A 23,514-nucleotide genomic window follows, 5' to 3' on the forward strand; every position below is an offset into this window, starting at 1 on the left:
TGGGCCCAGGCAGCTTTCTCCACATCGAGGCTCCCATTACAAGTACACACAAGGTCAGACGTGAGGCTTAGGCAGGACTGCCGAGAATCCCAGGTCAGCCTCGGCTTCAGTGGGAGGCCCTTTCTCAAAAGAACAAAAGTAAATAATCTCGATCAGGCCCTGAACAGCTGTCACTCACTCGCCGCCACCACCCCCCACTTTGCGCAGACAACACAGCCTTGCGCCTTTAAATCCGGAGTGCGTCTGTGGTTTCCGCCCCCGCCGGCCAAGGGGCGTGCCTGGCGCTCATTGGCCGAGCTGCGCAGTCTTGCGCACGTGTGCGCAGGAGTTGTGCTCTGGGATTGGGGCGAGGGCGTGCTTATCCAGCGTGCCTTTCGGGTCACTTGCCGCTCCGGGCCTCGGCGTTCGGTTCCCGGGGCTTGCACGTTCCATTCCCAGGCAGGTCCTGGGGCTCCGGGGTCCTACTCGCCGCGTCCTCGGGTCGGTGCGCTGACGCCGGGACGCAGGTACGGCTGCAGCGCGCGGGGAGGCCCGGGGTCTCCCTGCCCTGGGCGGGGCACGCGTCCCTCTGCAGGTGGAGGCGTGGCTTGTGGTCACACCGCGGTGGGAGGGAGGACTTGGGGACTGAAGACCTGAGTTTGAATCCTAGAGTTGGCCCTTCCCGACTTGGGTATTGCATGATTTCCATGGCCTCAATGACTTCCTCCTTGCATAGAGTTTAAGAGCAAACGTTTGCATGTGGTTACACGTTTGTGCTCAGCCCCGATCCAGGGTAATCAGTTTTGGCCCAAGGGGAAGGACAGGTAACAACCAGGCTATGAAGAATCGGGTTGTTTTGTTATTTTTGTTTGTTTGTTTTGAGCAAGGCCTTTATTATGTAGCTCTGGCAGTCCTCCAATTCACTGTGTAGATCAGGCTTGCCTCGAACTCACGTTGATCTGGCAGCTTCTGAGTCCTGTGATTGAAGGCCTGCACCACCCTGGATCTGAGTTGGGTTTTTGTTTGTTTGTTTTTGTTTTTGTGTTTTTCGAGACAGGGTTTCTCCGTGTAGTTTTAGTGCCTGTTCTGGATCTCGCTCTGTAGACCAGGCTGGCCTAGAACTCACAGAGATCCACCTGTCTCTGCTTCCCGAGTGCTGGGATTAAAGGTGTGGGTCACGGCTGCCCGCCCCTGAGGTGGTTATTTATTTTTTTTTCCTTTTATTTTATTTTACAATACCATTCAGTTCTACATATCAGCCACGGGTTCCCCTGTTCTCCCTCCCCCCTCCCACCCCCTCCCCTTACCTCCAGCCCATCCCCCATTCCCACCTCCTCCAGGGCAAATCCTCCCCCCCCCCCCCCCAGACTGCGATCAACCTGGTAGACTCAGTCCAGGCAGGTCCAGTCCCTTCCTCCCAGACTGAGCCAAGTGTCCCTGCATAAGCTCCAGGTTTCAAACAGCCAACTCATGCAGTGAGCAGAGGACCTGGTCCCATTGCCTAGTTGCCTCCCAAACAGATCAAGCCAATGAACTGTCTCATGAGGTGGTTATTTTGAACCACCTATTTTATTCCCTCTTGCTCGGAGTTTGAATACAGGACCCCTCCACATGCAGGGCTGAGTCCCACTTTAGACAAGTGATGCCCCCTTCAGTTTGCAAAGTGGGTTCCTGGTCTGAGGGCAGTGGTAGACAGTAATGAAGAAGCAGAAACCGCTCTGAGCTTGCGATGGGCCCCTTGGCTGGCCTTTGACCTTGCCAGGCCCGAGGACAGGGTCTTATTTTTAGTCTAGGAGAGGAGACAGGTGTCCCAGCTGAGTCACAACGTGGTTCAGGCTACAGCTACTCCAGGCATCTTGTCACTTGGCAACTGGATCCCAAGGCACCCATGGCCCTGAAGGGAGGGCTGAGGTCCTTGGTGCCCCAGCAGGCAATGACCTTCTGACTTAGTGGACTGGGCCCCGGAAGTTTCTGTTTCCTTTCCCAGGTTCCTGACTCCGTTCAGCTTTCCTTACCGGTGCCATCGTAGAGAAAAACCAAAAGCCCTTGCTACAGGCCTTTCCCTTACCGTCTTCCCATTCCCACCAGTCCAAAGGGCCTGGCCCGCCTCTCCTGACTCAGTGAGCTATTTAGGGTTCCTTTACTCACCACTGGACCATGGGGCCTTTATCCTTGACTTGGACTTGCCCTCAGCCGGGCCTCTGATGGAGTTGCCCTGCCTCTGAAAGTTTAATCTGTTAAGATTTGGGGAGGGGCACAGTAACTGGATCCCTGAATTTGCTGAGGGTCTCTCAAAGGCTTGACAGACCCCACCCAAGCAGGCTTCCTGGAAACCCACATCGCAAGTCTTTCTGAGGGCGCTGGGTTCCTCCTGGCTGTTGTGGACGGGTCCCGATTAGGAGTCTGAGGACCCGAGCGGGAGGCATGGGGGAACTAGAAAGCACTCAGGCTTTGAGGGTGGATGAGTCTGGAGACTGCTGTGAGTCCCAGACTGTAGCGCTCCTTTGCTGGTTTGGCAGCTTGTATCTGTGTAGAGTAGATGTAGTCGTGATGGTGAGCCCTGCTTCTCAAGGTCTTGGCAGATGTCAGAGTTACCTCGGAGGGTGAAGCCAGGAAAGAGGCTTGGAGCCTTCCTGTGTGAGTGAGCCCCCTTCCAGAGGTGGGAAGCTTGCGGGTTTCAGGGAGGGGCCTGGCAGTTCCCACACTTCCTTCCAAGAAACCCTTTGAGCAGCCCCTTGCTCACGAGCCCTCAGGAGACCGCCCTCTTGATTATGGCTAAGCACCTGCACACGTCGGCCCTGCAGTCCGGCTGCCCTCTCCCTCAGCAGCACACCCCTCCCGGACTCTCTTGCAGGCAGCCATGGCCGAGTTCTCCCAGAAGCAGAGGAAGCAGCATGGCAGAGAGGGCCTGGGCAGCGTGGTGGACTTCCTCCTGGCTAATGCTCGTCTGGTGCTAGGTGTGAGCGGGGCGGCAGTGCTGGGCATTGCCACCCTGGCTGTAAAGCGGGTAAGGCCAGGCGGCCATGGCCTGCCTGAGACCTCCACAAGAGGAGGCAGGACCAGGGAGCTGGAGGATGGTGGGACTTCTTTGTTGTTTGTTTTGTTTTTGTTTTTCCGAGGCAGAGTTTCTCTTGGTCGCCCTGGCTGTCCTGGAACTCACTCCATAGACCAGGCTGGCCTGGCACTCACGGAGATCCCTACCCCTGCCTCTGCCTCCCAAGTGCTGGGATTAAAGGCGTGCCCCCTGCTTTTTCATGCCCCCTAGCTTCCTGGTGTGCCCCCCCCCAGCTTTGCCATGGCCCCCGATGCTCTGATCTGTGTCACTTTGCCTGTAGCTCATCGACAGGGCCACTAGCCCTCGGGATGAGGATGACAGCAAGGCGGACGGCTGGAAGGAGCTGAGCCTGCTGAGAGCCACATCACACCAACAGCCCCAACCCCCCCCTGCCGCCCTCAGCCAGCCCATGCCTCTCCTGTCCCCCTCCCCCTCTGCCCCAGGTGAGCGGTACTTCCTCCCGTCTACTGTGGTGAGTCACGTGCAGGAGATGCAGTCTTCACAAGGGTTTGCTCCTCCCTGGGTGGTGGGCCCCTCAGATGATGCTTAGGTGTCGTAGGCCCGGGTTTTTCTGTTGTCCTAAGGATCAAACCCAGGCCTCACCTAGGCCAAGCAGGCTCCACCACAGAGTTCTTCCATGGCCCTGGGATCCTTGATTTTTTGCCTGTCTGCTTTCTACTGTAGTAAAGGTTGCACCATATGATGGTGGAGAGCCTCAGATGGGGAACTGAGACCTGGAGAGGGGCAGGATCCGTCTTCCCCATTCTCCGTGAAGTTGTTTTAGTTGTAGGAGCCAGTGTGTTGGGACTCTGGGCCAGTGAGACTTTCTTGGTCATCATGCCCTCACTGTCCTAAGGACCTGAACTCAGGGCTTTCTCAGTGGCCATCACAGGTGAGGATGAAGCCCAGTGTGGGCACACAGCTAGTAACCAGGTAGCGTCTTCTGAAGTTGTTGTGGGACTCTCTGATACATTCTCCTGGATGTTTCCCTCTGCAGTGGAGCCTACACCCACTCATTCTCAGAAGACACCAACACCTCAGCCCAGCTCCCCAGCGCCCCTCTGCCTGACGTTCCAGGAGAAGCTGCTGGCATTTGAGCGCAACCACGTGATTGTCCCAGAAGCCCACGTGACTTTGGTGAAACAGCTGGCGGGAGACATTGCCTTGGAGCTGCAGGCCTACTTGAGGAGCAAGTTCCCAGAACTGCCCTTTGGGGCACTTGTACCAGGGGGGCCTCTCTACGAGGGGCTGCAGGCAGGGGCGGCTGAGCACGTGCGCCTGCTAGCACCTCTGGAGTTAGAACCAGGTCTGTGGAACCTGGTACCTGGCATGGACACCGTGGCCAGGGAACCTCGATGCTGGGCTGTGCGCAGGACTCAGCTGGAGTTCCATCCCCGTGGGCGCAGCCCATGGGACCGCTTCCTGGTGGGGGGTTATCTTTCCTCCCGTGTCTTGTTGGAGCTGCTACGGAAGGCCCTGGCAGCCTCTGTCAACTGGCCAGCCATTGGCAGCCTACTGGGATGTCTGATCCGGCCCAGTGTGGCTTCGGAAGAACTGCTGCTGGAGGTGCAACATGAGTGCCTGGAGTTCACGTTAGCCGTGCTCATGGTGGTCCCTGGGGCCAGCGCCGATGACCGTCTTCTGCTGGCTTGGCCCCTGGAGGGGCTGGCCGCCAATCTCTGGCTGCAGGATCTGTATCCGGTAGAGGCTGCCTGTTTGCGGGCCCTGGATGACCGGGATGCTGGCACTCGCCGGAGGCTGTTGCTGCTGCTCTGTGGTGTGTGTCGTCGCCATCCGGCTCTGGTGCGCCTGGGCTGGAGTCACCTGACCCAGGTGGTTCTGCATCTGGGGCAAGAGGAAGTGGCCTGGACCGAGGAGGCCTTGGGGGATCGCTTTCTGCAAGCCCTGGAGTTTCTGGTGGGCAGCTTGGAGCAGGCCAGCCTGCCCTGTCACTTCAACCCCAGCGTGAACCTCTTGGGCAGTTTTCGGGAAGAGGAGATCGATGACATTGGCTACGTACTGTACCGTGGTCTCCAGGTCCCTGAGAGCCTACTCTAGGTGGATGACGACTGGGATTGGCTTGTTATCTGATGCTGAAGAGCAGCAGCCACCTCCCTCCCAGGACGCTGCAGAATGGGGTTTGCTTTGTTTTAGCCAGAGTGGAGGGGAGGATCCATTACCGAGGCCCATGGGTGGGCATGTGCCTGGGTGATGGTGACCAGGATTCCCAGATCCAGAGAGTCTGGGTTGCTGTCACCTAGCCTGGCCTGGCTTTCGGTGCCAGCCACGCTGATGCCCCCTGGCCCTCTAGGGTTCACTTAGGATCTTGGGCTCAGTCTATCATCACCAGCAATGAACTCACCAAGAGTGAGACATGGCTTTTGATTTCCTAGGCTTCACCTAGGCAAAGGCTGGTTCCAACTTTTTGCCAAGAAGGAAACCTAATGTTCTTGGTTGGGTAACAGCCCCAGTATCCTGGAGGCACACACAGCTGGTCATTGCGTCTCTGGGGCTGGAATCACCTGGTGCCCTGGAGGATGTTTTCCTGATGGTCATGCATTTGTTTTTCTGGTTGAGTCCTCCGGCTCCGAAGTGGAAGGTGTCTCCCTTGCTGCCTGCCTGCCTGCCTTATACCCCAGGGAAGGAAGGTCTGGTTTTCCTCCTCTGCTTGGTGGGTTTTCTCTGTAGGTCACAAATTACCTCTGGGAGAGCCCCTTCCTCACTGGGTAGCTGAGCTCTGCGCTGCCCACAAAAGGCTGTCCCATAGTGGCTGCTCCTGGACCTCACTGCAGGGTAGAGGACACGCCCCTCCCAGAGGCCTGTGTGCAGCCCTGGCCTCTGCAGTGTGCCAAAATACTTGATAAATGTCTGTGTCCTGACCTGGCACCCTGGTTAAGGTGGCATGGCTGGAGGAGGGAGATGACCTTCCCTGCCAGGGGGCCTTTCTATTTTAAGTACCACTCCCCCTACACACATACACACACACACACACACACACACACACACACACACACACACACACACAGAAACAAAGCTATGCCTTGAAGAGTGTGAATAAAAGAAAAATTGTATGCATGTGTGATTCTTGCTGGCAGAAAATGGTCTTCATAGGTGGCTGCTTGGGGCTTCACAAGTCTTGCAGCTGCCTTGATGTGAAGGCTTGAGGTCATCGTGGAGATGGCCAGGTTTCTTTTTAAGAAGTCTTTTCAGGAGCCAGGCGGTGGTAGTGCATGCCTAGCAAGGCAGGCGGATCTCTCTGAGTTTGAGGACAGCCAGGGCTACACAGAGAAACCCTGTCTCAAAAAACAAAACAAAAAAAAAACTCCAACAACAACAAAAATCTTTTCAGGCTGAAGACATGGCTCGGTGAGTGTCCCCTCATCCCCTGCCACCTGTAACCAGGGCTGCGCTGTGGGGAAAGAGCGGTGGCGTCTCAGCCTGAGAGGCCCTCAGTGACCACTGAGGACGCACGTCATATACAGCGGCCTTGGCTCAAGTACCACCCACTGGAGGGACACTGTTCCGACTACCCCTGCCTCTACCTAGCCTTCAACCATGGTTTTATCTGGCCTTGAGCTCCTGCTACGTCTTGTTGCAGACTTCCAGGCCTGTGAGAGATCTGGGACACAAGTGTGCCCCAGGGTCCCCTTCTTTGGAGACAGGGTGGCCAAAGAGTGGACAGCCAGGGTGTGGGAAGAGCACTCCCTCACTCCTCAGGTCTCTAAGCCTTCAATTCCATGCATGGCCTTTGACAACTGCACTTTTTGTTTGTTTTGTTTTGAAGACAGGGTCTCTCTGTGTAGCCCTGGCTGTCCTGGAACTCACTCTGTAGACCAGGCTGGCCTTGAACTCAGAGATCCCCTGCCTCTCTCTGCCTCCTGAGTGCAGGGATGAAAGGTGTGTGCTGCCACTGCCCAGTAACATTTGCACTTTTAATACTATAATTTTCTTTGTAATCAGGTAAATGCCTTTTTTGTTTTGTTTTGAGACAGGGCTTCTCTGTATAATTTTTGTGCCTGTCCTGGATCTCACTCTGTAGACCAGGCTGGCCTCGAACTCACAGAGATCTGCCCGGCTCTGCCTCCTGATTGCTGGGATTAAAGACGTGCGCCATCACTGCCCGGCTCAGCCTGCTTTCTTAACTCAGTAACCTGCCCTGGAGTGGCCCTGCCTGGAGCTGGCTAGAGCTGGCTGGTCCCTCCCACATTAATCACAGATCAAGACAGCCTGATACAGGCTTGCTTACAGGCCGATCTGATGGAAACGTTTTTTTATTGAAGTTCCCTCTTCCCAGATGACTTCGGCTTGTGTCAAGCTGAAATAAAGCTAGCCAGCACACTGTCTAAAAAAAACCCATCGCATCACAGATGAGGCAACTGATGCTCCGTGGGCATGAAGTAGGGGAGTCAGGAGCCAACCTGAGGTCACGTTTGTCTAGCCCTGTCCTTAGTGCAGCCTGGCCCAGCAGGTCTTGGTCCTAGGAGTATTACCTGTGTAGATTTAAAAATTAAAAAAAAAAAAAAAATGCCGAGTGGAAGTGGTCCACACCTTTAATCTCAGCACTTGGGAGGCAGATGCAGGCAGATGTCTGTGAGTTCGAGGCCAGCCTGGTATACAACATGAGTTCCAGGACAGCCAAAGTTATTACACAGAGAAACCCTGTCTTGAAAAAACAAAAACAAAATAGAAAAAAATTTTCAGGGCACCTTGGGGTCCTGAACCTGTGAACTCTGTGGTATAAATATAAAGTGTCCCTAAAAGGCTCATGTGTTGAAGGTTGGGTCCACAGTGGCTGATGATTCTGTCAAGCTCAAAAGAAAGTATCTGTATTAACACGAATGGGCAGGGGCTGGGGCACAGCTCTGGGGTAGAGCCCATGCCTAGCATGAGGTCCTGGCTTTAAGCCAGCACAAATTAAAGACCACTGAGCTCAGCAGTGGAGGGCCTGCCCACCATCACAAAAGGAACAAAGGACTTGCAGGCATTCAGCCTGATGTGATTTGCCTGTCAGCCTGTCTCTGGGTTAGGGACCTATTGGGCAGCTACCTTTAGTTGTTTCCAGAGAAGGGATTCATGGCTGTGCTGGTTAGTTTTTTTGCCAAGTTGGTACAGCTAGGGTCACCTGGGATGAAGGAACCTCCATTGAGAAAATAATCTCCATCAGATTGGCCTATAGGCAAGTTTGTGAGACAGTCTCTTGGTTAACAACTGGTGTGGGGGGGGGGCTCAGCTCTCTGTGGGCAGTGCCACCCCTGGGCAGGCGGTCCTTAGTTGTACAAGAAAACAAAACAGAGCAAGCCATGGGGAGCAAGCGGTGTTCCTCCATGGCCTCTGCGTCAGCTCCTGCTGACTTCCCTCCATGATACTCGAAGCTGTGAAGTAAAGTGATCTCCTTCCTCGCCTAGCTGCTTTTGGTCATGGTGCTCATCACGGCCACAGAGAGCTAACTAGGGCAGTGGCTGTGACAAAGAAATTGCTTTCAGGGAAGCCCGGTATGAGTCAAAGTTGGGTTATCTAAAGCAGAAAGACAGGTGCAGAGGGGAGAGGGGTGAGACCTCTGAGTGCACACAGGACAGGGTGAGTGTGGGTGTACAGCTACAGGATCATGGCGGCTCTCAGCTTACATCTCTAACCCTACTGAGAAATGTCCCTCCCATCCTGATACTGCTTTGTGTAGCCTAGGAGCTCATTTTAGCAACACATACACGAAACAAAGATGAGCATGGCCCCTGCTCAAGGACGACGTGCAAATTCACCGAGTGTTCCCTGGGTTTGTTTTTTTGTTTCAAGACAAGGTTTCTTCGTGTAACAGTCCTGGAACTCACTATATGGACCAGGCTGGCTTGAACTCAGAGATCTGCCTGCCTCTGCTGGGATTAAAGTCATGCGCCACCACCACCTGGCTTTTGTCTCTTGGATTATACTCATGTCTGTAAATTGATTTGTGATAGAAGAAAAAGTAGAAAGTTTTAAGGAAGGTTTATGAGGGTGCTGTTGAGGTTTAGGGAGCAGGTTGTGCTTGAGACTCAATGGGATACATTACCCTAAGTGAAGGCAAGCCTGCTTACTGCCCTGAGTGTCTCTGGAGTACACACCTTGTCTCCACAGGCAATTCTGGTTTTCTCAATGCTGTCTGAAAAATTTCAACTCCACTAGCAGGGCCCACAAGCTCCTCTTCCCTCCCTCCCTCAAATGACTGTAGCAGCACCCCAAACCCCAGAGTTAGCAAAGCAGGTTTGTGAGTGGTGGTACATGCCCACAACTCTAGCACCTGGGAGGCTGAGGCAGAAGGACCAGGGGTTCAAGATCATGTTACTTCATACATACTAGCAAGGCTATAAGACAAGGAAGGAAAGAACAGACGGGTGTGGAAGAATAGTAACTTCACATGTTGCTGTTGAGATGAAAATGGTGCAGACGCTATAAACATTGAAAGTTAGCTAAAGGTTTTAACATTTCATTGCTGTACATATATCCAAAATGACTGAGATGGCCACCCAGATGCCAGTGAATGAATGTCACAACGGCACCACTCACAAACGTGATACAGCATTTGACTGAGTGCCCTCCAGTCTACTGTGGGCACAAAACGTCTCAGGGAGGTGAGGGAGCCATTGCTTTCTATTTCATCATCATCATCATCATCATCATCATCATCATCATCATCAGTTTCTCATCTTTACTGTGCCTGATGTAAATGCTATCATTGGTTGCTACGTGAAAAGCGTGTATAGTTTACTACCATCTGAGGCTTCATGCTACTTCAGGATGTGGGAGAATAAGGCCCCACATAGAAGCAGGACTGCTGTCATACCCATGGGAGTTTATGCAGACATACAGATGGAGTGTGGGCGCTGGAAAGAGGAATTAGCAGTTAGGCGTACTTCTCATCCTAGAGGCCTAGAGTTTGGTGCCTAGCACCCATACGTGTAACTCCAGAGATTCGATACCCTCTGTGCTGGCCTTGGTGGGTACCTGGACACATGTGGGATCCATCTCGACATACATAATAAAAATAAATCTTTAAAAAATGAGCCAGGTGTGGTGGCACATGCCTTTAATCCCAGCATTTGGGAGGCAGAGGCAGATGGATCTCTGCGAGTTCAAGGGCAGCCTAGTCTACAGAGTGAGATCCAGAACAGCCAAAGATACACAGAGAAACCCTGTCTCAAAAAACAAATAAACAAAACAACAAAATATGGAGCAATGGCTTAGCGTACAATCTCAACAAATGCTGTGAACATTTTGCTAAGGGAAAGCAGCTAGGCACAGAAGGCACATGAGGTTCTTTTTATGCAAAATGATCAAACAGGTAAGCCCAGCAGGGGAGGGGTGGACCAGGGACAGGTCCTAAATGGGGCTGCAAACTGTCCCCACTGAGCAAGGGTAGGAACTCACTGCTGAAACCTGCTGCCAGTCAGGCTGAGAGCTACTGTCTAAGCAAAGGCTGTTGTTCAGACCTGGAAACAACTCCAGGTGCTTCACAACCTAGCAACTCAAGGAGCAATTCACACTTGACCTCTCACCTGTAGGACAAAGCTGGAACGGACCTTCTAGAAGTTTATGAGGGGGAAAAAAAAAAGGGCATGGCCTCCTCTGGAAAGTATGAAGGAAGAAGGTCAGAGCCCCAAATCTGCCAGCTTCGAGGGACAAGCCACAGCAGGGAGTAACTGGAATAAGAGGGTGCTGAGGTGGGGCGGGGAAGAGCCCCAGGAAGAAGCCCCTTCAGCCTTCACTGGCTCTTGCTGCACCCCCACACTGCACACCATCAGAAAAAGTGGACCAATATTTTATTAAGGCACATGAGCTATGAGTGTCCTAGATGGAGCAGGAATGGAAGCTTCTGCACATACATTAGGAGAACCACTTCTCACACAGCTGTGCAGAGTCCCGCTGGGCTGTCCAGAGCCTGTGCTGGCTGGACGCACCACCTGCTTCTTACTTGGCAGCCAGTCAGGGCTTGGCGGTCACCAAGGTCAGTCTCTGCTTACACGCTGCCTGACCATCTTCTCACTTTTCAGCAGTGCAGCAGCTAGAGTCACCCCTGAGCCACAGACACAGGAGCAGCAGCATCCAGCAGAGCCAGCCAGATTCTCCAGAGGCATCCGATCTTCGTAGTCCTCAACAAAGGAAGGCCAGCTCCAAAACCCAGTACTTCCCTAGGTTTTCAGGACAGTGGATGGCCACCTGGTCTAAGCACCTTCCTCCACCGTGCCTGCCCTCATCTGTTCTGAGGACAAAAGGGGCGGGTGTGTCCAGGTTGGTGGCAAAGGCTACATTTCCGGGGCTTTTTTGTTGTAGAGCCTGCATCTGAGGAACCAGCTCTTAGTCTTTTGTTTGCAGCCTCTGGTCTCTGGCCTCTTCCTCTGCCTCCTGGCCATGGCGGGGCTGCAAAACTCCCTGTGGGAGGAGACAGGAAAAAGCTGAATTCACAATTGGTATCCCTCAGGTAGCAAGGCGCAATGCCAGTTGTGGTGGTGTGCACCTGTAGTCCTGGTACCCGAGAGGTAGTGGTAGTTCAAGGACAGTGTGGGCTACATAAGACCCTGTCTCTGACAAAACCCAAGTCAAGGTACAATGTTGGGAAAGGTGGCATCTTTTACAAGTCAGGTGAACCCACGGGCTAGACTCACTTTGCTCTGTGGTCAGCTCCGTGTCAAGAATATGGTACATACTACCACCTGTTACCTGCTTTCTTTTTTCTTTTCAATTACTTTTTACACACTTTTAATCCCAGCACTCGGGAGGCAGAGGTAAGAGGATCTCTGTGAGTTCAAGACCAGCCTGGTCTACAAAGCGAGTTCCAGGACAGCCAAGGCTGTTACATAGAGAAACCCATCTCAAAGAAAAAACAAAACAAAAACCAAAAAAAGACACGCCCCCCCCAATTTTTTATTTTTACCTATGTGTATATATGTAAGCTTATATGATTGCAGGTGCCTGCAGAAGAGGACATGGGACTCCCTGGAGCTGAAGTTACAGGTGGTTGGTTGTGAGGCACCTGACATGGGTGCTAGAACTGAACTCAGGACTTCTGGAAGAAGAGCAAGTGTTCCTAACCACTGGACCTTCTCTCTAGCCCTGCTTTCTTATTCTAAGGAGACTGAAGCTTAGAGACACTGTCCTGATGAGGAGGCAGCGGTGTAACTTTCTATATACCCTTACTGTGTAGCAAAAACCCAAGCATACAGTAGCAGATGGGGAGTCTGTGGTCACTGCCAGCTCCCCACTTTACCTTGCCTGCAAGAAACCTTCTAGCCAATAAATAGGCCTCGGTGCTGGCTGCCCTGTCATTGACATCTAGTCATCTGGCTTGGAGGTCACACGTTACTTCTGATGAGCCTAGAAAGTCTCCAGTGTGTACAAGGCTAAGGGCTCTGCAGTTATTTCAAAGATGGCATAGCAAAGCATTTTGTACTGACTGGGGCCTGAGGTCCTATGCTCTTCACCAGGCCTCTGGGTACTTCTTGCATCTGGTGGCCCAAATACAAGAACCATGGGAAGTCAGCTATGGTAGCACATGCTTGTTATTCTGGTACTCAGAAGGCTAAGGCAGGTTTGCAAGATTGAGACCAGCCTGGGCTACATACACAACCTGCCTCAAAATGTGTACCCTAGCCACAACTGGGGTTGGAAAAATCTGTTCAACTGCGAAGTGTCTGCTTGGCCTTGGGTTCACTGCTGTGCACTGTGGTGGCAAGGACCCACCTGACCCAGTGTCTGCTTGGCTGGTTCACTGCTGTGCACTGTGGTGGAAGGACCACTGACCAGTGTCTGCTTGGTCTTGGGTTCACTGCTGTGCACTGTGGTGGCAAGGACCCACCTGACCCAGTGTCTGCTTGGTCTTGGGTTCACTGCTGTGCACTGTGGTGCAAGACCCACCTGACCAGTGTCTGCTTGTCTTGGTTCTTCACTGCTGTGCACTGGGTTGCAAGGACCCACCTGACCAGTGTCTGGGCATTCCTTCCTGAGACACAGCCGGGCTGTGTAGCTCTGGCAGGTTACATACCACCACAGTCAGTGTGCCATCAGGTAAAATGAGGTTGACATCAATGACCTAGCAAGGGTGACAGTCTGCAGGGGAGGAAGACACTTATTCCTACCTTGGGCCCTGTCACTGTGACACCAAATAAACTCCTTCACTAGCCTGCACCTCACCTCATTAGAAAACTGTGATCTAATTAATGCAGATAGAAAATGCCTGCTTAGAAAAGTGTATTTACCACAGCGCTGGGCACAGTAGCTACTCTTCAATGTGAACCCAAGATCCTCTGGTTCCTACCTCGATGAACAATGAGGAAACAGAGGCAAAGCCATGGCCCTGCTGATCCTCCACTACACTCATCTGCCTTCCCTCTTCTCTGGTCTCTGCAATGGAAGCCACTGTGAGAACCTCTGAAGGGACCTGCTGCCCTGCTCCCTCACCTGGGGCCACGTTCTCATCCACCCACTGGAAGAAGCCACACTGCTGCTCTCGCGGCTTGGCACAGGTGTGGAACTGGCGTCCTTTGTTGGGTCCATCCTTCTGCACAGTCCGTGTGACAGCAGGCTGCCCGCACAGGCAGGACGTAGTTCCATCACTGTCCCCGCCAAGGCTGCCGAAGCCATCCGCGCCGATGCCTAAGGCTGATGGGTATCGCCCGGAGTTGCCCGAGGGTCCTGATGCAGAGCTGGGGGGATGGCTGCTGTCAGCCCACAGGAAGAAGTTGCAGCTGCCACCACCGCACTTATAGAAGTGCCGGCCCTGGTTGGGGCCGGGCTTGCGGACGGTGAGCAGCACAGCCTCCTGGCCACAATTGCAGGTCACAGAGTTGCTCTCACCGGCAGCAGTGGATGGTGGGAAGGTTTGGCTCATTGCCTTGGAAGGTCCAGTATGTCTGTTGACCAGAGGTTGAGAGAGGCTATGCTGGCTGCTGTCCATCCGGTTGAGGGCCTGGCTGGCCTGCAGGTGGCCAGAGGGCTGGGAAGCTCTTGGGGGGCCCCGTGAAAATCGCAGGCCGAAGATTTCCTTCAGAGTCTCATCACATCCACCTATGCAGCCAACAAACTCCAGGGGCATGGTTGGGGGAAGGCTACCACGCTTAAACTTCAACTTCAACCTAGGGAGGCCAAGACAAGAAAGGATGTTCATCTTCGCCCTGGTGCTCAGTGGGCACCAGTCACAGCCTCCCTGCACAGCCCAGGAAGTCCATTCCGAGTACAGAGCAGGAAGTGGACAGATGAACGCTTGGGCTCTAATAAACCACCCGAATACAGGCACCCTTGGAGAGTTCTACTTCTCTACACCACTGCCCACTTCAGGGATCCGGGGCTCGTTCAGGGGAAGGAAGTCAAGACAGTAATAATGCATCTAGTCTACTTTCGTGTTTCCATGTGTGCACAATAGAGTTTTCCAGAAAGGATGAAACGTGATGGCTCAGTGGAGTACAGGGACAGATGGAAACTAATCCAGTCTTGCCTGAATGAAAAGCATTACTATTCCCTTCAGTGGTACTGTGTATTTGTTCTGGAAAGTAAGTCTTTTGTCCTATAAACCATTTTTAAAAATGTTAGTAAGAAATGCATGTGCCATGCTGGGCGGGGGTGGGACATACCTTTAATCCCAGCACTCGGGAGGCAGAGCCAGGTGGATCTCTGTGAGTTCGAGGCCAGCCTGGTCTACAGAGCGAGTTCCAGGACAGGCTTCAAAGCTACACAGGGAAACCCTGTCTCGAAAAAACAAACAAAAAAAGAAATGCATGTGCCAATGCATGGTGGCACATGTCATTTTTTTTTTTTTTAAAAAGATTTTATTATATATACAGTGTTCTGTCTATATGCATGCCTACATGCCAGAAGAGGGCATCAGATCTCATTCTAGATGGTTGTGAGCCACCATGTGGCTGTTAGGAAAGGAACTGAACTCCGAACCTCTAGAAGAGCAACCTGTGCTCTTAACCTCTGAGCCATCTCTCCAGCCTGGTGGCGCACACCTTTGATGGCAGCACTCAGGAGGCAGAGGCAGGCGGGTCTCTGCGAGTTCCACAGAGCACAGCAGAACTAGAGCAGTCAGCTGGGGCTGCCGCTGAGACACGCTGAGAACAGCACTCCCGAGAACAGTGGTCCTCAACCTCCCTAATGCTTCGACCCTTTACTACAGCTCCTCACGTTGTGGAGACCCCAACCATGAAATGATTTTCATTGCTACTTCATAACTGTAATGTAAATATGTTTGGTGACAGAGGTTTGTCAAAGGGCTTGGGACCACAGGCGAGAACACTGCCCTAGACACTCCTGCCTGGGTTCCAGTGAGAGGAGAGGAGAGAGTTCTGCAGTGCATGCCCCAGAGACACCCAGCTCACCTGTACACAGGGGGTGGCTGACAAATGGAACACACACTGCTGTCCCTGCTGGCCTCCAGCACCGAGTCAGGAAACCACACAGCTGTCCGACATTCTGGGAACCCCGTGCAGCTAAGGTAGAACCTGGAGAGCAGAGTGGACAGATCAAATCCACGAATTCAGAAGGCACACTGCTTACATCCATCTGCCAGGAAGATCCTTCTTTTCTTTTCTTTTTGTTTTTTGTTTATTTGTTTTTTGAGACAGAGTTTCTCTGTGTAGTTTTGGTGCCTGTCCTGGATCTCGCTCTGTAGACCAGGCTTGCCTGGAACTCACAGAGATCTGCCTGGCTCAATTAAATGTTCCATTTATAAGGGTTGCCATGGTTATGTTGTCTCTTCACAGCAACAGAAAACCCTAAGTCACTGGTCTACAGAGCAAGTTCCAGGATAGCCTAGGTTACACAAAGAAACCTGTGGTGTGTGTGTGTATGTGTGTGTGTGTGTGTGTGTGTGTGTGTGTGTGTATGTATGTGTGTGTGAGATATGCAGCTATTGCTGAATCTGCTTAGACCTATACCCCCAGTGACTAGGTGTGGTGTTTCTCCAGGAAATAAACCTGGGAAGCAGAGGGAGATTTAGCAAGTGTGAGGCAGGCCTAGACTACCTACTGAGTTTCAGGCTACCTTGTGCTACCTAGTGAATGAGACCCTGTTTCAAAAACAAAAACAAAAAACACCCCTGACTAAGGTGAAGCCATGTACAAAGTGCCCTGTACATACACACAGTATTGTGTTTTTAGTCTTACCTCTTTAAAAATGGTCCCTCTTATGAGCATCTCTGTGAGTTCTAGGCCCACCTCGTCTGTCTTGTTGTTTTGTGGGATATATGCATTCTGGGCTCAGAGTAGGGAATTTTTGTTTGTTTTTTGAGACAGGATTTCTCTGTGTAGCCCTTATTTGTGCAGGCACTTGAGAAAATGAATCAGGAGGATTTAGAGCTCAAGGTTAGCTTAGGCTACATAAACAAGACCCTGGCTCAAAAAACAAACAAACAAAACAAAACAGAAACCCATTCTGGGTTAGGGGTAGCTAGTAAAAGCTGCCAAGTGTATGAAACCCTGGGTTCTACTCCTACACTTCAAATAGCAAACATGAAAATAGACAACAACCCCTGGGGCTAGAGAGGTGGCTCCACGGTTAAAAACACTACTCATTCTTGCAGAGGACCCAGGTTCGGTTCCCAACATTCAAACTGGACAGCTCACAACCACCTGTGACTCCAGTTCTAGGAGATCCAAACCCTCTTCTGGATCTGCAGGCATCTGCATGCTTGTGGTGCACATACAGACAAGTGGGCACACACCATGCCACCCTTAGTGCAGCATTGGGAAGTAGACAGGACCCTTGTGCAGGGGGTATGGGTGTCTGTGTGGGGCTGGCAGCAGTGGTGGATTATCTTATTTTATATGCCTGGTGCCCTCAGAGGTCAGAAGAAGGCATCAGATCCCTTGGAACTAGCGTCATAGATGGTTGTAAGATGCCTGTAGGTGCTAGGAACCAAACCTGGGTCCTTTGTAAGAGCATTCAGTGCTCATAACTGTTGAGCCATCAATCCATCCTCCCTCCTTTTAATGGAATATAAATTCCTGTAGCACTTGGCACCCAGATGGTACCTTCTACCCTCACAATTCGATCATCTTGCCCAGTGTCCCCCAACAACAGGCCTGCCTCTAAATAATGATGTGGGCATGGAGTGACAGGGCCTTTGAGAGCTAGCCGTCTGCCCAGCATATACTGGGTGAGCAGAAGTAAGAGGAAGCCAGGTACTAACCCACCACTCTTCTTGGTCTTAAGGACCATATCCTTGTTGCACTGTGGGCACTTTCGAACAGGCTCTGGCATGGCTGGGTAGATCTCTTCTTGCTGGGCCATCTCTGCTCCTTCTCCTAAATACTGAGATAAGGCCTGATCCAATCTGAAGAAAAAGCAGATACACAGACCAGTTTCATTAAAAGCCTTTACAGCATTCTAGGTATCTCTAATACAGAGGAGACTAGAACCAGTTAGTTAGTGAGCCATAGGCCAATATAGAAACCAGAGGGCAGAGATGAGATGGAGCCCCTGGCTCCAGGCTCTTAGCATGATGCTAGCTCTAAACAGACACAAATTTACAAATTTAGCAATGTCCATCTATATTCCTGCCACAGGGTAGTCTCAAGGATAAAAAAAACAAACTGGGGCTGGCACAGAGGTTTGGTGGGTAAACTTGCAAGCCTTACAACCTGAGTTTGATTTCCAAAACACCCACAGTGTAAGAAGAGAACTGTCCTCTAAAAATTGTCCTCTGACCTGCTTACATTTGCCTTGGCATGTATACAATAACACTCACAGCGTGCCGCGCGCGCGCGCACACACACACACACACACACACACACACACACACACACACACACAAATAAAAGAAAGAAAAAAGCCCAAACTTGTAGCTTTTCCTGTGTCCTGCCTGGTCTTCAGCCACTCAGACCCAAGTAAACACACAGAGGCTTATATTAATTAAAACTGCTCAGCCATTAGCTCAGGCTTACAGCTGACTATCTCTTACACTTAAACTCAGCCTATTTCTGTTCATGTATATGTTGCCATGTGTTCTGTGGCTTTACCTGTGTGCCATTACATGCTGCTGCCTGGATGGGAGGCTGGTATCTCCTCCTGCCTTCTTCCTGTCTTTCTCTTTGAATTTCCTGCCTGCCTCTAAGCTGCCTTGCCATAGGCCAAATGGCTTTATTTATCTACCAATCAGAGCAACACATATTCGTGGTGTACAGAAACACATTCCCCCATCATTTCCCCTTTTCTGTCTAAACAAAAGGAAGGTCTTAACTTTAACCTAGTAAAATTACATATATCAAGCAAGGATTATAGTTACAATATCTAGTCTATTTGTATTTTGTAAAATTAAAGAAAATATTTTATCCTATATTCATGAGTCTAAAGTTTTATATCTAATTTGTCTTTTATAACCAAGGAAAATTATAATTTATAACTATCTAGTCTTCAACTACATCAAAGACCTCAGAAGGATATAATATTACCTAAGTAAACAGGAAGTGCATTGTAAAAAACTTCCAAAAATCTAGAATGATAGAGACAGCTGGCAGCCTGGACAGTCACCTAAAGTTCTTCTGTAATGTTGGGGCTTCCATTTTTAGCCCATAGGATTAGAGTCTCTCAGTCATTTTTTTCTGTGTCCTTTAGAATGTCTGGCAGTTTCTTCTGCAAAGCAGGAACCTGAAGGATCATTTTGCCTTGCAAAGTTTAGTGGTCACTTTCCTGTGGGTCCTGCATGTCCAGGTAAGAACAGTTTCTTGCCCAAATAGCTATTTTTGCCAAGAAGAAGATAAACTCCATATGGAATGTCTTCGACGCCCATCTTTCTCTCTGACGTAAATCGGTGCAGACAGGAGCAGATGTGTCTCATTGTCTAAGAAAGTCTAAGTTTTTTTTTGTTTTTTTGGTTTTGGTTTTTTGAGACAGGGTTTTTCTGTGTAGCTTTGCGCCTTTCCTGGAACTCACTCTGTAGCCCAGGCTGGCCTCGAACTCATAGAGATCTGCTTGCCTCTGCCTCTCACATGCTGGGATTAAAGGCATGCACCACCACTGACCTGTCCAAGTCTAAGTTTTTAAAACATTTTAAATGCCATATTGTGTAGGTCTTTGAAGTGTCTGGAGATTATCTACCTAATTGAATTATATGTATCCATACCTAGAAAACTTAACATGACTATAAGTTTGACTGTCATAGAAGAATAATTGTTAATCTGTATTTCTTAATTACCCATTACAATTTAAATGAGCTGCACAAACATAATACCTTAAATAAGAGTAGAAATAGATATACAATATAACAAAATTAACTTTAAATTTGTATCAATAAACTAAATCCACAGCATTGTAAAACATTTCAAACAATTGTTGCTCTTTAAAAGTAGATTCAGTAATTTACCATTTTATCCTATCATATCTATATCCTACATTTCCACATCATACCAACCGGTATGTCCCGCATCTATATAATATCCATATGGAATATCATCCTACACACCAAGCAGTTGTCAGTGGATACCAGCTGGGTATCCTAATTCAAATCAGTCCTGCACTACCTGGAGGGAGTCAGACCCCAAAGAATGAGACCAACACTGTTCCCCTTTCAGACACTAGCTACAGATTTCAGGATGTGACCTGTGCCTCTGACTATAAATGGGGCTTTCCCATGGTCTGATTCACTGGGTGGCTTATATAACTCAGACCAGCCAGACAGGAGAGATGCAGAGGGCAAGGTGCACAAGCGAAGTGGTACTGCCATGCTTTCCCTGGGTGCACCATGCATTTTCCAGGTGCTACCTGTGCTGGAAATACTACTGTATTTGAAAGCATAGCACAGTCTTTTTTTTTTTTTTTTTTTTTTTTTTGAGATGGCTCAGTGGTTAAGAGCACTAACTGCTCTTCCAGAGGTTCTGAGTTCAATTCCCAGCAACCACATGGTGGCTCACAACCATCTGTAGTGAGATCTGGTGCCCTCTTCTGGCCTGCAGGCATACATGCTGTATACATAATAAATAAATAAAACTTAAAAAAAAAAAAAATTTAAAAAAAGATTTAGCTAGGCATGCTGATGCATGCCTTTAATCCTGGCACTTAGGAGGCAGCGACAGAGGCAAGTGGATCTCTAGCACAGTCTTTATGATGTCTTCCATACTTAAACACAACTGGTAAACCCTGAGCCAGGGTGACCAACTTAACCTTCGGTACCACCCTAGAGCTGCTCAAAGTACTAACCTTCTAGCCTCACCAGAGTCTCCCCTGGGAACTAATCCCAGCTTGTGGCTCAATAGGTGCTTTCCATTCAGCCAGGTGACTAGCAAATAAAGACATTATCATCCTAGAGTCCAAGTGTGTCAGGAAATTAAACTAATTATGTTTGTATGCTGATCATCATAGCATTGGGGATAGAAAATATTATTTCTTCCTTTTCCTTTTTTTTTTTTTTTTTAAAGATTTATTTATTATGTATATAGTGTTCTGCCTGCAGGCCAGAAGAGGGTGCCAGATCTCATTACAGATGGTTGTGAGCTACCATGTGGGTGCTAGGAATTGAACTCATGACCTCTGGAAGAAGAGGCAGTGCTCTTAACCGCTGAGCCATCTCTCCAGCCCCTTTTTCTTTTCTTTTTTTTTTTTTTTTTTTTTTTGAGACCGGGTATCATTTTGTAATCCAGGTAATCTTCCTGCCTTAACCACTCAAGCACTAAGATGACACTCAGAAGCCACCATCCTTAGCTCGAAAACATTATTTCTAACAAAATATATACTCTGTTCACTGACTACTCCAAATGCTCCAGAGAATGAATGGATTCCACACTAGAACTTGGATTAGCTGATTTAAAGGACTGCTGCCTAATTCAAGGTAGAATCAAAAGCAGAGAATGGCTCAGAACTATTAGAGACAGTTTCTCCAGAAAGGAATAAACTAAACTCAGAGAAAAGTCCAAGGGACAGTGCTGTGTAGCTAGCCCCCCCTCCCACAGGGCAACTGGTGAATATGAACCAGTGGGGCCTACATCACCTGGTTCTGCTGAACCTCCCAGGGGCTCCCAGGCCTCTGTGGACCACTTGTATAGGGATCAGGGTCTGTACTCACTTCTTTGCCTTAGCCACTGCTTCGATGAAAACCTGCTTGTATTTCTGCACTTGCTGCCTTAGAACCTCAAACTTATCCTTCTTGCCCTCACAGATCAGCTTGAGATCAGCTTCCAGCTCGGCACGGAGGTCAGGCTTGGACATCTCATAGCCCATGGAATCGTAACCTGCAGGAAAAGAGCAGAGCTGTGAGGTAAACACCACCACCAGGAACTTGGATACCTTGTCCTCCCCACTGCCACCACAACCTCCCTCCTGTTTTACCTTCCACAAGTCCCATGCCCAGGTGCCCAGGGAGGAACCGCTTGTCTGAGGTGAGTCCCACATACATCCGGGCTTTGATGGTTTCAATGTGTTCTGCATGAGTGGCATCAGTACCTAGAAAGCATTTCCTTACCATCATTGTCATTGTCATTGTTATCATCATTGACAGGGTCTAATAGAGTCCCAGCTGGCCTTGAACTTGCTATGCAGCCAAGGCTATCTTTGAACTATGACTCCTCCTCTACATTCCAACTGCTAGAGTTGCAGGTGTTGCCATCATGTCCATCTCAAGTCCCCATTGTTCTGAGGTGATATGGACAGCAGCACCAGCACAGCCTGTGGGTACCTCATTTACCTCTTTTGCCTGGGCAGATTTTGCAGGTAAGATCTCTTCTTCACATCTGACTTACACTAGTAATCTCACAGGCCACCTTGACTCTCCTCCCTCCTAACACTTGAGGGCCCGTCAGAATTGTCAATTCCTGCCTCACAACGTCTCATTTAAACCCTTCTCCTAAATGCTGGGATCACAGGCCCATGCTACTCCTTTTTAATTTTGAGGCAGGGACTTCCTAAATTGTCAGTCCTGCCCTGGAACTTGCAATCTTCCTGCCTCAGCTCTTGAGTTACTTGTTCTTTTTTTTCTGAGACAGGGTTTCTCTGTGTAGCCCTGGTGAACTAACTCTATAGACCAGGGTGGCTTCGAGTGCTGAGATTAAAGGTGTGCGCCACCATCGCCCAGTTGAGTTCTTTGTTTTTAATCAAAATGAACAACCAATCCAAAGGACCTAAGATGCCCTCACCTGACTCATGAGTTATAATAAACACTACATCATCACACACATGCTGTGGTGGGGGGTTCAAGAGCACTGGGAGGACTGGGGTCCCCAGCTCAGTGTCACAGTGCTTGCCTAGCTTGCACAAGACTCTAGTTATGCAAAAACAAATTTAAAAGCACACTAGCCATGGGGTTATTTGTACTAGATATTAGCAATGTGCGATTCTGCTGAGCTTAGGTAAGTTGGTAACCTTGGCCGGTTTGCTGTCAATGTTTTCTCTTTCTAAGTTGGGGTTTGGGATGGAATCAGGGCCTGGTGCATGGAAGCCAAGTGCTCTGCCACTTCACCACCCTCCAGCCCTTCACTTAAACTGTAGAATAGGGAGGGATAGAAATAGATAGAAATGCCTTCCCTGAGACGTCATGCCTGGCCTACCACATGCCCAAGAGCCATGAGCTCCCCGCACCAGATACTGACCGATACCATGCTTCTCCATGAGGGCAATGAGGTCAGCCTCGGTAAGCAGCTGGGGTGGGCTGGTCTCCCCATCTACCATTTCCACAGTGCTGGGCTGAAAGCGGAAGCCTTGCTCATAGACGGGGAGGAGCTACAGGAGGAGCAGGTGTGGAGTTCAGATGTTTGTCATCACTGAGTTCAGCCCTGCTTCACCAGGTAACACAAGGCTGGAGCACCACTCTGCCCCTCCCTGGGTGGGCCACCTCCTTATCACCTTGTCACTCCAGTGATCATAGGGATACACATCCAGGTAGTTACGGGCCAGAATCACAAGGCCGTGGGCTACGAAGCGTTCCTGAGCAATGTCAATCTCTACGGTAGTCTCTTGCCCCTGCGCATCCTGGGAGCAGCAAGCCAGGAAATGGCGAACGATGAACTCATATAGTCGCCGTTCATCTCCCTGAGAAAAGAAAGAGCGTGAAACTCCTTTTAGAATAGGATGTCTCCTAGAGTACAGTACCACTGGAGTTTCAACTTGGCGTCTGCCACTGTGAGCCGGAAGTCTGCACAGACTAGAACACGGGGCTCCTCAAGCACAGCAACACTGGGAGTCCTGGGAAGCTACAGTCTTGTAGGTTGTGTTTGTTTGTTTTTTTGAGATAGGGTCTCCTTACGGAACTCTGCCTGTCCTAGAACTCACAGAAATCTGCTTGCCTCTGCCTCCAGAGTATCAGAATTAAAGGTTTAAGTCACAAGGAAAAATTCACAACCCTAAACAGGCAAAGGTAAGCAACAGCTTCTCTGATATGAACCTCATATAAACAGAAACAAGGTAAAAGAACAAGAAATTAGCAAGATACTTTCTGAATAGAGACAGGCAGCACCGGACACAATAGCTTTGGGCTACCTTCACGCATGCACTCAAGCAGTGATTTGTGGGGGGTAATATTCCATCAGTCAGGT

The 23,514-nt window shown here is 50.1% G+C and overlaps 2 protein-coding genes across 3 annotated transcripts in view; one reads left to right on the forward strand and one right to left on the reverse strand.

Annotated features, from left to right (window-relative positions):
* Nucleotides 1-356: 356 nt before the first annotated feature.
* Nucleotides 357-6,055, forward strand: Mief2 (mitochondrial elongation factor 2). The gene is made up of 4 exons (XM_028856477.2): nucleotides 357-506; nucleotides 2,834-2,986; nucleotides 3,315-3,477; nucleotides 4,032-6,055. Exons 2-4 carry the CDS (start codon nucleotides 2,840-2,842, stop codon nucleotides 5,090-5,092), a joined length of 1,371 nt encoding a protein of 456 aa, XP_028712310.1. The 5' UTR covers nucleotides 357-506; nucleotides 2,834-2,839; the 3' UTR covers nucleotides 5,093-6,055.
* A 4,292-nt stretch (nucleotides 6,056-10,347) lies between these two features.
* Top3a (DNA topoisomerase III alpha) overlaps nucleotides 10,348-23,514 on the reverse strand; it is a 63,731-nt gene continuing 50,564 nt past the window's right edge. For both annotated transcript variants that reach the window (XM_037201254.1, XM_028856518.2), the window contains exons 12-19: nucleotides 22,826-23,011; nucleotides 22,573-22,702; nucleotides 21,317-21,430; nucleotides 21,054-21,219; nucleotides 17,187-17,330; nucleotides 15,376-15,498; nucleotides 13,460-14,133; nucleotides 10,348-11,434 (exon numbers count right to left, since the gene is read on the reverse strand). In XM_037201254.1, coding sequence (XP_037057149.1) covers nucleotides 11,256-11,434; nucleotides 13,460-14,133; nucleotides 15,376-15,498; nucleotides 17,187-17,330; nucleotides 21,054-21,219; nucleotides 21,317-21,430; nucleotides 22,573-22,702; nucleotides 22,826-23,011 — 1,716 coding nt within the window. In that variant the 3' untranslated portion in view covers nucleotides 10,348-11,255. The remainder of the gene's footprint in view (nucleotides 11,435-13,459; nucleotides 14,134-15,375; nucleotides 15,499-17,186; nucleotides 17,331-21,053; nucleotides 21,220-21,316; nucleotides 21,431-22,572; nucleotides 22,703-22,825; nucleotides 23,012-23,514) is intronic.

This window comes from Peromyscus leucopus, chromosome 8b, assembly GCF_004664715.2.
Source record: "Peromyscus leucopus breed LL Stock chromosome 8b, UCI_PerLeu_2.1, whole genome shotgun sequence".
NCBI lineage: Eukaryota > Metazoa > Chordata > Mammalia > Rodentia > Cricetidae > Peromyscus > Peromyscus leucopus.

Bases quoted from the DNA above. Each gene is read 5' to 3' on its own strand.
- Mief2 (XM_028856477.2), top strand. From the start codon at position 2,840: ATGGCCGAGTTCTCCCAGAAGCAGAGGAAGCAGCATGGCAGAGAGGGC. The intron at 2,987-3,314 runs GTAAGGCCAGGC...CTTTGCCTGTAG, and splicing joins CCACCCTGGCTGTAAAGCGG to CTCATCGACAGGGCCACTAG. The intron at 3,478-4,031 runs GTGAGCGGTACT...TTCCCTCTGCAG, and splicing joins CCCCTCCCCCTCTGCCCCAG to TGGAGCCTACACCCACTCAT.